The 12,785-nt window shown below is 42.2% G+C and overlaps 1 protein-coding gene and 1 long non-coding RNA gene across 5 annotated transcripts in view; one reads left to right on the plus strand and one right to left on the minus strand.

The window, feature by feature from the left end:
* Positions 1–288: 288 nt before the first annotated feature.
* Positions 289–8,656, minus strand: LOC128349224 (uncharacterized). Its single transcript, XR_008318632.1, has 4 exons — positions 8,548–8,656; positions 6,202–6,357; positions 3,206–4,285; positions 289–510 (listed from the first exon to the last, which is right to left on the minus strand). It is a non-coding gene; the product is annotated as an uncharacterized LOC128349224 (long non-coding RNA).
* Positions 8,657–8,874: 218 nt separating this feature from the next.
* HERC2 (HECT and RLD domain containing E3 ubiquitin protein ligase 2) overlaps positions 8,875–12,785 on the plus strand; it is a 201,984-nt gene continuing 198,073 nt past the window's right edge. For all 4 annotated transcript variants that reach the window (XM_053306133.1, XM_053306134.1, XM_053306136.1 and 1 more), the window contains exons 1-2: positions 8,875–8,920; positions 10,198–10,307. In XM_053306133.1, coding sequence (XP_053162108.1) covers positions 10,236–10,307 — 72 coding nt within the window. In that variant the 5' untranslated portion in view covers positions 8,875–8,920; positions 10,198–10,235. The remainder of the gene's footprint in view (positions 8,921–10,197; positions 10,308–12,785) is intronic.

A 12,785-nucleotide genomic window follows, 5' to 3' on the forward strand; every position in this document is an offset into this window, starting at 1 on the left:
ACATGTAGAAGAACCATTTGGATGGAGCACATGATAAAGGAATGTGTTGGGAGAACATCATGATGGGCTTACTCTTGGTGCATCCTTTTCTCAATTGGATGAACAGGGATGGTATCATTTGAACTGACCCACTGACATCATTGTTAAACACTCATTAATTCAATACAGGACCGCTCACTGCCCCATAACATTTTACTTCTATGGATTTGGTCATTCCCTTAACCCTAAATTTTAAATTTAAATATAGTTAACTTAAAAACAAAAATAATTGAACAGACACTTTTATGTTTCAGGTTAGTAGCAATGCTAGTGCTAAAATGGCTTCTGCCTTTATTTGCTGTACTAAGTTTGATTTGTGTAAATGATACATTGGAATTAAAATAAATTGCTTGTGCAGATGAAGTTGCCAGTTGACAGGATTTTACCCAGACAGTTTGGGCTTGTTCTGCCCATTCATACCCCAATGGAAGTTTATGGGCTATAGGCTGCTGCTGCCGCCAGAGGTTGGATCTAGTGACATGTAACAAATGCAAATACATAGACAAGCATTTCAGAAAACTTAGCAGTTGTGCAAGCAGGAATCATTTCTTACAAAATATGGGTTGTAGCTGGTTATTGCTGCCAAAAAGAAACTCTTGCCGTAATATTTCCTCCCATCAAGCAAATTAACTTGCCTAATATAATTTACAGGTCAGATAAATACCAACCCCAACATTTGGCAATTCCAATGTGTATGCTGATCCAGAAAGTTTTTCTGACTTCCATGGGTTCAAGTTTTGCTTCTTATTTTTAAATTAAACACAAATGTATTGAAAACAAGTGTGAAAACTAGGTACAAATCAAAGCAAGGAAGGTTGTCACAATATCCATGCTCAGTCATCAAGCTTTGGGGCAACCTTAGGCCAGTCCTGAGGCATATGGAGCTTGTCCATGGCCAGAGGAAGAAGTCCTCTGGCAGCTACCCCGTCCTCTAGGCTTTACCATTGCATGCACAAAGTGTGTGCGCACACCCCAAGCCATGCACACTGTGTCTGACAGCAGACACAAGGGGGTGTGGCCAATGCCGAGAACAGGGCCTGTCAGCCCATGGCAGAGCTTCTTGAGAAGGCAGGAAAAGGAGCTCCCAGTGATTCCATGAACTGCTGATTGTGGGAGGGAAGCTCTGCTGGGGCCAATGGGCCGCTCATCTGAGTATTGGCCCTGCCCTCTTTCATCTGACATTAGATGCAGAGGCAGGGCCAATACCCAGGAGAGGGTCCATTAGGATCCTCTCCCATCCCTCCCCATTAAATGTTTCATTGAAACGCTAGCTAGCTGGGCTCCCCGCCACTGCCCAGCTAGCATTTCAGTGAATGCTAGAGAGGAGAGGAGCATGCCTTGCACTTCTAGCCAGAGAGCACTTCATTCGCCAGCTAGGTGTGGGAGGGGGCAAGAGGGCACCCTGGCCAAGGGCAAGGGGGAACCTTGGTGGCTCCCCCAGATCCTGGCAGCTGGGCGACACTCATCCCCCCCTTGCTCCATGGTCTCTATGCCCCTGGGCCAGTCACTCACTGACAAGCTTGTTGTGAGGACAGAGAGGAAGAACCATTAATGCCATCCTGAGCTCTTCTTAGAAAGGGTGGGGGATACAAATGTCACAAAATAGATATTACTTATCAAATAGAAAAATACTTTTAATAATAATAATTCTACTTATAATAATAAATAATAATTATCAGGCTCTGGAAATCCACAAGTCTACTTGTCTGTTATGAGTGAAAAATGATAATTGGTGAGTGAAAAAATCCTGACAAGTAATGTAAATTTTTTGTCTGGCTGGTGAACAGAGCCAACATGTCTTGACCCTTGATAATTCTACTTGGCAGCTGCTGCGCATAGTGACTCATTTGGCTGTACCAGTTTACACTATGTACTCATCCAGTGGTCCTTACTGTTAGGATTGCAGCCCTAGTCCTGCTGAAATCAATAGAACTTAAGAACACAGTTAAAGTAAGTCCTATTCATTTCAATGGGATAAACTTCAATAGGATTTCAATTTTCCTCTATGAAGGCCCATTCACACATTACGTTCAACAATTGTACAATGAGTGTACAGAGTACACAGGTAGAGATCTGTACACCAGTAGTCATTCACATGTTATGTTTAATGCAGGTACAAAAGTACATTTCCTATCTGTACCATGCATTTGAAGGGCCTGCATCCAGGTTCACTTTTAAAATGAACACAGTTACAATCATTCACACAAACACATGTCCGAATGTAAAGGTATCTGTACATTCATACAGCATAATATCTGAATAGGGCTTGTGTCCTATATTTTTCCCTTTCCATATATATAACAAGAGGAATCCAGTGGCCTACATCCAGACTTATGTTGCATTAATGCATGCACTGCTGTTGTCCTAGCACAAGGATGTAGTGCAATGATGCTGTGGAAAGAAAGGAAAATTCGTTCCTGACTAGTTGTGCTAGGGGAAGATGTTGGGAGAGGTGGTCTTGTGGTAGTGAGCATGAATTGTCCGCTTTGATAAGCAAGTATCCACCTTGGTTTGCATCTGGATGGGAGACTACCTGCAAGCACTGTAAGTTATTCCCCTTAGGGGATGGGGTCATAGCTCAGCAGAAGAGCACCTGCATACTTCCATGCAGAAGGTCCCACATCCCCTCCCTGCCATCTCCAAGTAGGGCTGGAGAGACTCCTGCCTGAAACTTTGGAGAAGCACTGCCGGTCAGTGTAGTCAATACTGAGGTAGATGGACCAATCGCTTGACTCAGTATAAGGCAGCTCCCTATGTGCCTATGCACAACAATGAATGTGTCCTGGCGATCTTCCATGAACAGCTGTGCATTTTGTGCAACATTGTGGAGCACTGCAAATTTCTGCCACTCTATAAACTTAAGTGCACACAACCTCTCTTGTTCTGGTAATGGAACATTAGTTTGGATGCCAGCCAGTAAGTCTATATGATGCTGACAGCACAGCCAGATTGCCACCTTGGAGACTAGAAGATCAAAGTTTTTTCAGTTTTTGTGTCTCACTTGCCCTTTCTAGAGGATGGCAATATTACCTGTCTGAAAAGGAGAGCCAATATAAAATGTTGATCTGATACCTTTCTACAAGCTATAGTTATATTACAGCTTTTAGTCCTAGAAATGTTCTGATATATGATGTACACATGATGCATTACTGCACTGTCAGCCTACCCATTGGACAATCAAGATATTTGTCCTTGGCACTTGCTGGAGAAGCCGTTCAGCCAGCTGCTATTCATCTCCATCTCATCTTGATTTATTCTTCAGGGATTTATCCTTAAGGTCAGTAACAATAATATTGAAGGTCAACAATACTTCATACAGATCTTTCTTCTATTTTATCACTGGAAGAAATTACTATTATTAGTTTACCACTAGTAAGTTCTAGAAAATAGACATAACAAAAATGCTGCTTAAACCTAAAGGAGGTTGAAAAGAGAAGCTTTGAAAGGTGCAGAAAACATTATGGTCACACTAGCAATAATTCTTACCAGATGACTGATAATATGCTCAGAATGCATTGGGATTGTTTTGAGTGTGTCTTGAGCTGGCAAGGTCTGCTAAAATGAATGGGAATGGCACAGAAGAGAACTTGGTCTCTTGGAAAGTTTTTATCTTCACTCTAAGGTCCAATATGCTGATTGAGTCATTTTTCACTTCCAAAATGTGTTGAAGATTTAGTCAGCTCATTTTCATGACTCAGGAAATTATCTCCTATTTGTCATAATATTTTTGAAAGTCACCCAGATGGTTATGTAGTATATGTGAGTCATGCATCCTTCACAATTTTATCAAGGTAAGGAAGTGTCATAATTTGTAGAAGATTTGTCCCTGATACAGACATCCCAGTCATATTGAAAGCATAATTCATGCGATTCAGAATAAATGACGTAATAGAAAACAGCTCCCATGGAAAGCCATTGGATCAGATCACTGACATATTATTTTGGGTTTCTCTCATTTGTCATGGGAATGCTTATAGACTAAACATGTATATACTAACTCATGTCTTGTGCTTATAGTTTACTTTTTCAGTTTACAAAAAAGGAAACCCAAGAGGGGCTGAAGTTTCAAAAACCATAATACAGTATATACAATACATAATAAAGCAAATAAACTGTCATAAACATCACCAAATCAATGTCTCTACCAATCAGCCAGTAGCAAATTGTTAGTTTTTAAAATCAAATGCCATCAGTAAAAAAAGAAAGAAACGAAGTTGTCTTGAACAATTGAGTCTTCACATGCTTCCTAAAAAAGAAAGAGGGATAAGCTTTAATAGGCCTTCTTGGAGAGCAAGTTACACACTTGTGGTATACTACTGAAGATGCCCTGCTCCATACCCTCATGGGTTGATGGGAGCCTGAAAATGGGCATCTTCACTTGATATAAAAACTGTAGGTGTGCGTGTTTATCTGAGAACAGATTTGCTGTCTGCAATTCATAGAATTGCAAAGCTGAACATAAAAGTAGGCAAGCCACCCAGTCAGATTCTGGCTGTTTAGAAATACACATGGGAAAACAACATTACCTTGGTTCATAAGGACCAGCACCAATACTTCAGAATTGACATTAGGTGCTAGCATGGAGGCTTGCCTGGTACAAATGGTTACTTGCATGAATTTTACTGATCACCTAGTAGCAGATTTCTGTTATTTTATATCTAATAACAATTTCCTTTCCAGTTTGCCAGGAGTGTTAAGTAACAAAATGCTCGTGTACTAGGGAACAAAGATTACATTGTCCTGCAATGAATAGTTCTGCCTTGCTCTTACAGAAATTGTTTTGTATTGCCTTCACAGAACATATAATTATCATTATCCACTGCTAAAAGAGAAGAGTTTATCTACACTCAGGTGCCATTTCATAATTATAATGTTTATTTCAGGTACCTCCATCAATGTAGTATCTAAGCACTATTCCACTGCCAATAAAAATAGGGTTGCTAATCTATAACAATTATCTGTTCCCAGAATCCTAGTTTCCATTACAAAACATTAACAAAGATTTGTGTGATTTAAAATGTTAAATATTAATACAATTTCCTTCAGTGTCAGTGAAAGCAAACTGTAACAGGTCCCAGTTTTGGAGAGGCATGTAGCAGAGTTTAGCAGGTTGCTTTATTAGAAATATTGACAAATTAAATAAGATTGTCAAAAGGCTGCACGGACTCAGATGCTTTCATTGCAGTGTGTTTTAACTTCATTTCATACATCAACAGTACCAGATCATCCCTGCAAGCACCATCCACTCACACAAACTTCTGGAAGGCTGGATCAAGGCTGAACAACCGTGATCCTCCTGCACATGTTGGATTACAACTCTCTTCATCTCTCACTATTGGCCACTGTGGATAGGGATTATGGCAGTTGCAGTCCAAAAACAGGGGGGCTGAAATTATGCAGCCCTGTCTTAGATGAATCTATAGTGGCTATTATATAGTATCAGGCCTATGGACTTTTCATACTTACCATCTTAAAATACTTTTCCTAATTGATTACAGCCTCTTGTTCAGGGAAATTATTATTTTTTAAAGTGCATGGGACTGCAGCTTCAGCTGAACACTTTCTACAGCTTCATGAAGACTGTAACCCTAGGCACACTTATCTGTTGAGTGAACCACACTGAAGTAAGCAGCACTTAGTTCTAAGTAAAATGCATACAGCAAAATCGCTGTAGTACACAGAAAATGGCTTGCAGTACAAATCTACAGTAAAATCCTATGTGGGGCAAGTCCAGCCTGGCTCTGCAGTCCTATTATAACTGCTTACTTACCGTGGTATATCAGATGCAGAGTTGCACTAATGTAGCTGGCCTAATGATGGGCATTAGGATGCAAATGAATTGTCTCTGGTCCTCTCCCACAGAATCTCTCTAGCTCAGTTCATGCTGCATACTTGCTTTGTGCATCATTTCTGTGCTGCACCTGACAATAATGGCTGGTGTTGATCCACTTTCCTATACCAATGCAGTATCCTGTGCTACAACACCTGTGCTGCTCTTATGCAGCAAGTAGTCCTTAGGCAATGATGTTGTGCATGTGAATGAAATGTTGTTATGCAACACTTTAAACTGCCCCTCAGTCTGGAAGCAACTTGAACAGTCATAGAACAGCTCATTTTTATACACTTAGCAAAACACCTTATCACAAAAAGAAGAAAATAAACCTTTCTTATTGCATCCTTGATCCTGCTCAGACAATGCAGCAACCATTGCAGTTTTGAAGGTTGCATTTTAGTCCGAAGATCCAGTTCCTCTTGACAGGTCTATTTTCTATGGCTTGTGGCAGTTAAATATTCAGACTGAAACCCTTGAAATGAATGCTGTAGTAACAACATGAGATATCTGTTCAGCTTTCCATGTTATACATGTATATGAAGGTCTGGGCTGCAGCTTGCATAGAGTTTACCATAACCACTGATTATCCCAGTGCAATTAAATACTGTACAGAACCACCAATATATATTAATTTGATTGAAGACCCACATGACATGTCAGGACAGTATTGGTGGCACTAAACTACAGCATACGGCCCAGAATAAGCAGCAAACCTCAACTTCATAGTTAAATTGGAGCTTTTACAGACATGTGGTTACCATGTGGGTCAAAACAACAAAAGATATAAGGAAGGTAAAATGTTTTATCACATCAACTGAACTTGGAACACACACACCATCTAAGATGGTCAATTATAATATATTTTGCCCTGATTTGTTACCTCTTGTCCACACTCTGGGAGGAAGTCCTTTTGTAGAGGGGAGGGTGGAAGGAAACAGTACCACCACAAATCTCTTGCTGTCTTCTCCCACCTGCCTCTCCACCTGAATATGGAAGGTTCCTACACCCCTCCATAAGGGGCATGGGGGTTGGCTGTGTGGGCCTGTGGCTAGTGCCTGACTTTGCCAATCCTTGATGCCAGCCCTGTTGAAATTGATGGCTGTACTGTACAGCTGAATAACCCTCAATATTTATTCCAGCAAAGAATTTTCTTCAGAGAGAACATCTTTCTGCCTCAAGAGGCTTTATGAGAAGTTCACATACTACTTCTTTCTTGCTCACAGATTGTGGTAGAGGGGGAAGCAGGCAGGAGACAGGTTAGAATAAAAGTCTGGAAGTTGTGGTAGTAGCGGACAGATGTCAAGTACAAGTTGGGAAGCGGGGCAAACTAAAGAGGAGAGGCTTGTGGAGTCATACAGGATCTTATAGTTGGCTGAAGGCATACATGACATTTGAGAAAGAGACTGTATTTTACAGTGCAGTCCTAAGAACCAGGGAATTCCGAATTCAAGGTTCCCATTTCCAAGAGAATATGCTTAGAACTGCAGCCTTGCAGTAAAATCCTGAGCATTTTGACTTAGAAACAAGTCCCGCTGTGCTCAACGTGACTGAGTCCCTAGTAAGTGTGTTTATGATCTCAGCATACAATCCTAAGCACATTTACTAGGAAGCAGGTGTCACCGAAGACAGTGGGACTTACTTTTGAGTAAACACAGGCTTTCATTGCGAGTGTGAAAATAGAGTTTGTTAGGTGTGGCTAAAGGAGTGTGTGAGTGTGTGACAAAGAGAGAAAAAGAAGCTGTGGCTTGCTTATGCTCCAAGACTGAAGTGGCAGAAGGAGGGACTAGAGGCGGAGCGGGAGTTTGGATTGTAACAGAGAAAGTAACTGGAACATGTTATTTTACGTGGTTAGGGGTACACAGATTTGTAGAGAGATGTAAGGAGTAAAATACAGTAACAGGTGACTTAGTCTTACTCTTAGCAAAAGGATGTTAAACATCAAAGCCAAAGAAAGGCACAAGATAGAATGAAGAAGTCAGGGGTTCAGACATGATGATGAAACAATTCACATTTGGAGAACCATTATTACTGCTGCTATAACTGAAAATGCTTCAAAATAAGAGCTTTCAGAATTGTAACCAAAATAGCGACAATTGCAATCCTCTCAGAGACTATACTACTTCTGCAAGACAAATCTGGAGTGTTTTTTGTGTGTGCACAGCAACAGAAAACCTGTGGTTTTCTTTGGTAGGAGAAGTTTACCACTGCCATCTCCCGCACAGTATGAGATGATGCCTTTCAGCATCTTCCTATATCACTGTTTCCCGATATAGGTGTTTGGGAAACATACCAGCGGGGATTCGAACCAGCAACCTCTTGCTCCTAAGCAGGTTACTCCCCCGCTGCACTACAGAGATAATAATATTCAGCATTGAGAATACCCAGGTCCTGTGTTTATAGTTATACAAACCATGCCGTCTATGATTACTATAAGTAGTTCTTTGTTTTTGGGTTACAACATGCGCCTACATTACCACACCATTCAGACTACAAGAAGAGCAAGCACGCATTGGTTTGCAGACTATTCCCCGCAACCCCCAAAGGTTACGATGAGAAAAGCTTTCTACGGCTAGTCTACTGTAAACATAGAAAAAACAAGGATAATGCCAAAGCTATATTTTAACACACTCCAGAGCATTCCGATGCAGAAGAGAGAGAGAAAGAAATCAAAGCACCTCTACCACTCCTTCTAACCTGCCTCCTTCGGTCCGACCATAAACCCACCCTCTATAGCCGCAAAAACAAGTCCGCGCCTCTATGGAAAATAGAGCTCTTCTTCTTTCCGCTCCTCTCTATGATTTCCCCGCGATGCGAAAGGGGAGATGAAAAATCCCGCCTCCTGCCCGCGGATTGGTGGAACCGGACCCGAAACTGATTTCTGATTGGTCAGAAGGGAAGCCATGGGTTCCTTCTGTATCCGGTTTAGCCAGGAGTGTGGAGAGAGCAAGGGGTGCGGGCCGCTGACAGGCGAGAGGGACCCGCCTTGGCCTCCCCCACCCCCCACCCCCCACCCCGGGACAGCTGGGCCCAGCCAGCCAGCCAGGCTTGGTGAGTGCGGGACTCTGCGGGAGTACGAGGCGACCCCATCAGACCCCAGCAGTGCGAGCGGGGTTGGGCGGAGGCCTCCACAAACCTCCCCCATCCTTCCTCCCTGGAGCCCCAAAGAGTCGAGGACGACAAGGGCCTGGCCCTGGCTGTGCACTGACAGGGGCTGGAAGGGAGGCTCAGGAGCCTCCCCCTTGGGAGGGGGCGTCCCTGGCTGACACGAGGGGAATAGGTGGGGCGGGGGCCAAGCTCCGTGCTGGGAAGGAGGGTGTGTGTGTGTTTCATGCCAATTTAGGGAATTGTTTCAGGGAGTGGGGGAGGCGAATATCTTTCTCAAGAAGCGGCTTTGTGCTAGGGAGGATGGCCTATTGGTGGTTTCTGGAGGCTGGGGTGTGGATGGGGAAAAATTTTCTTCGCTGCCCATGATGAAGGTCTTGGATGTAGGGAGGTAGAGGGCTTGGTGCGAACTAGTGCGTGCATGATGGTGTTTGGCAGGTGACGTTCTGGCGAGGGGAAAGTATTTGGATACAAAGTGTGCATGGGTTTTTTTTTTTAGTTCTTCCCTTACCTGGCTTTGGCTTCATTCTCCTGCTTTCAGAGATGTCCTGCTAGTAGGCAAACGGTGGACTGCAATATTGTGGCCTTGCAGGTTGATGCCCAAGGTTGCAAATCCCCCCCCCCGTTTTTTTAGCTGCTGATCAGCAGAGAGATTTGCAACTAGAGGCAGGCAGCAAAAAAGTGTGTGCATGTATGGTGACAACAGGCCTTGCTAGTAGGGGAAGCAGATCAGTGTATGTAGTGGGACAAGATGAAATGTTATGTTAGGGGATACACGTGGAGCGCTCCCTCCCCCTTACCCTGGTTTTTGGTGTAAGCCGGCTAGCTTGCCTCCACCCTGTTGTCTCCAAGATGAGGAGGGATGGACCGTTTGGGTTTGTTGGCTTGCATAATTGTTGATCAATTATTTATTTCATGCACCAGTTACAAGTCTGAAGGATAAGAGCACGGGTTTCTGGTCATGCCAGCAGTATGGTGCAATAGCAGGGAATGTTTTCGACTTTAGCTTTGATGGGAGTAGGTTTGCATGGCATAAACAGTGCTCTTGTAAACAGAGTGCTAATACTTTGTTTCCCTGCCCCAAACACTATCTGGGTGTCGGCTTCAACCTGCTGTAGTGAGACTTTCATGCAAATGGCTTTTAGAGAAGATGGAAACCTCTCTGTGTGTGCCAATATATGTGTAGATTCTTATTTGACTCCAATAATATGTATTTGTGACAGGTTGTAGCCAGTTGAAAAAGCTGGTTGGAAAAGGGAAGATGTCTTCTGAATCTTTTTGTTTGGCTGCTCAGACTAGGTTTGACTCCAAATGGCTGAAGACAGACTTACAGGTAAGAACTCCTCTTGGGTATTTACAGTAATATGATACTGTTTAGCTAATGAAGTAGACAGATAGGAGATTGAAACTGATGAAAAATTTTGTAAGCATATTGACCTGACAATGATTCAGCTTAGAGCTGAAAAACCTCTTCTGATATTCATGTGTGTACATTTTTCTTTAAAGCTGTATTGGATTACATTTAATATTCCTGTTAAGTGGCTAATAGCTAGTTCTTGCTTAAATAGACAATATTTTATGTTTCTGGGAAGACTGCTATAAATGCTTTTTAAACTATTGTTGATTTGATTTATATATAGAAACTCTATATTCTTCCACATTAAAGCTAAGGAAATCTGATACAGTTATTATGGAAAGAGCCTAAAAATGTCTAAATTGTAGACTTCTTGTTGAGTGGCTGGGCAGTGAACTTGCCAAACTTTTATTGAGTGGATGGGCATACATCATCAAAGTCTTAATAATTGCCCAGAACACTTTTAGTCTTTAGCTGATATTTTTGCCTCCTCCTTAAAACTGCCCTGTTGCTGGGAATCAACATTGCAGAATCTGTTACAAGTGTATGGATTCAGACAATACAAATAGCCTTAAGATGTAGGCTCTGTTTTAGCTTTGAGTAGGTATATTGTTTACCCATATAGTGGTCATTTTGTTGTAGTTTTCAGTCTTTAGTAACTACCGAACAACATAGAAAGTAACATGATGTTCATAGGTGTCACTGAATTGATCGTTATGGGTCCCCCCCCCCAATGGAGTGAGGAGGAGGAAGTACTAAACTTCTTTTGTGCAGATAGACAGGCATCAATTCTCCCACAGTGCATAGTATCTGAATGCTAAGGCTTGAGTTCATGCAGGTGTCTTCTTCTTGTCCTGAGTGCACTAGGGAATGGAAGCAGAACTCACTGATGTGTGTTGCTTTCTGGCTCCCTGCATTCTGAGTTTGCTAGGTGGAGGCTTGGGGCGCTTGTAGAAACCAGAGTACTGAAGAACAGTCAGTTGCGATGCTTTGTAGTTCTATGTGTCTGGGGCAGGATGGATGAGGGGTGGATTTTCTTCCAGTAAAACATGTAAAGTCCACTGCACTGTGGGTGGTGGCAGTGTGAGTATGTATCTTGCATGCTAACTATAGATGCTCACTTTAAATTTAGCTTACTGGGAGCCTTCTAGAGAAATAAAATTTCATTCTTTGCCTTTGTGTGTTTGTGCTTTGTAGCATCCTGTGACTTACTTCACCTAAAACAAAATAAATGTTCCTTGTGGCTTGAGCAGGTCTTGTGGGATAAGGCCACTGTTTGCTGTCTGTGATAGAAAAGGCACAGACAATTGGGAATTAACAAGATGTGCAAAGTGCAGTGAGTTGTTTGTAGATGGTGCACAGTAAACCTGAGTGAGCTCCAAAGTCAGTGTCAATATATACCTATATATTGAAAGAGAGAGCTCAGATTTGTCCATAGTTTCTAGTACTATGTTTATTGGATGAAGCAATCACAATGTGTGTTCATGTAAAACTTTAAAGCAGACTTCAACAAATTTTCTTTGGCTCTAGAAGCCAGCCCAAACATTTAGGAGCCAGACTGCGCTCTGCTCTCTGTGGAGGTGCGAACTTGCTGTTCCTCCGCAATGAGGTCCTTGACTTCATGGAGGGGCTGACTCTCTGCTTTGCTAGTTTACTAACTCACTCCTTCTAGTTGTATCTATCTGTCTCAGACAGGCAATGGAAGGTAAGCAAGGAAGGTCAGAGGTGGATTTCTCCCTCCTCTTCCTGGTCATCTTGGTCTGTCGCTTGCCTGAGCCAGACGGATGTGAGCAGGAGGAGGAATGAGCAACCAAAGCAGGAGTGGGGAAGCTCCATTCTCCCGGTTGTGTCTGGCTCAGACAAGTGATTGACAAACATAATCAGGAGGTGAATGTCATAAGCTGCTCTCAATTTGCTTGCTCTCTCCTCCTGGCTGGATTCATTCACCACCTGGCTTATGCACCATGCTTAAATGTCCAGACGCCATGGTGAACTGGTGTCTGGAATTTGTTGAGCCCTGCATTAAAGATGAAGAAAATTTAGGAAGTAAATGAAATAATAATACTCTTTTTTTTTTTAAGCATAGGATGAAAATAAATTTCACATCACTTCATTTTGTCAAAAAGCTTTTGAAAATAATCCATTGTAGCTGAATAACTCAAATTGGTAGGGTTTTTTTTGTTGAAAAACAATTTTCCTGGTAAATGGTAGCCCATCAGCAAGAAAGACTTCTATGTTACTGGATGATACACATAGAGATCAGTCAATCACTAGAGCAGATGTAGATGCTGGAAGTGATGTTTTTCTGTCAAGTGATAGTTAAGCATGATGAGGCATTCAGCAGGAAATACATTGTCATAAAAACATAATTTATGGAATGATTACATTGATCAATACTTGAACAAACCTTTTTGATGCGATCGGTTGAAGTTGTTCTCAGAATTCTATTCTGGAAAT

This window comes from Hemicordylus capensis, chromosome 3 (assembly GCF_027244095.1).
Source record: "Hemicordylus capensis ecotype Gifberg chromosome 3, rHemCap1.1.pri, whole genome shotgun sequence".
Classification (NCBI taxonomy): domain Eukaryota; kingdom Metazoa; phylum Chordata; class Lepidosauria; order Squamata; family Cordylidae; genus Hemicordylus; species Hemicordylus capensis.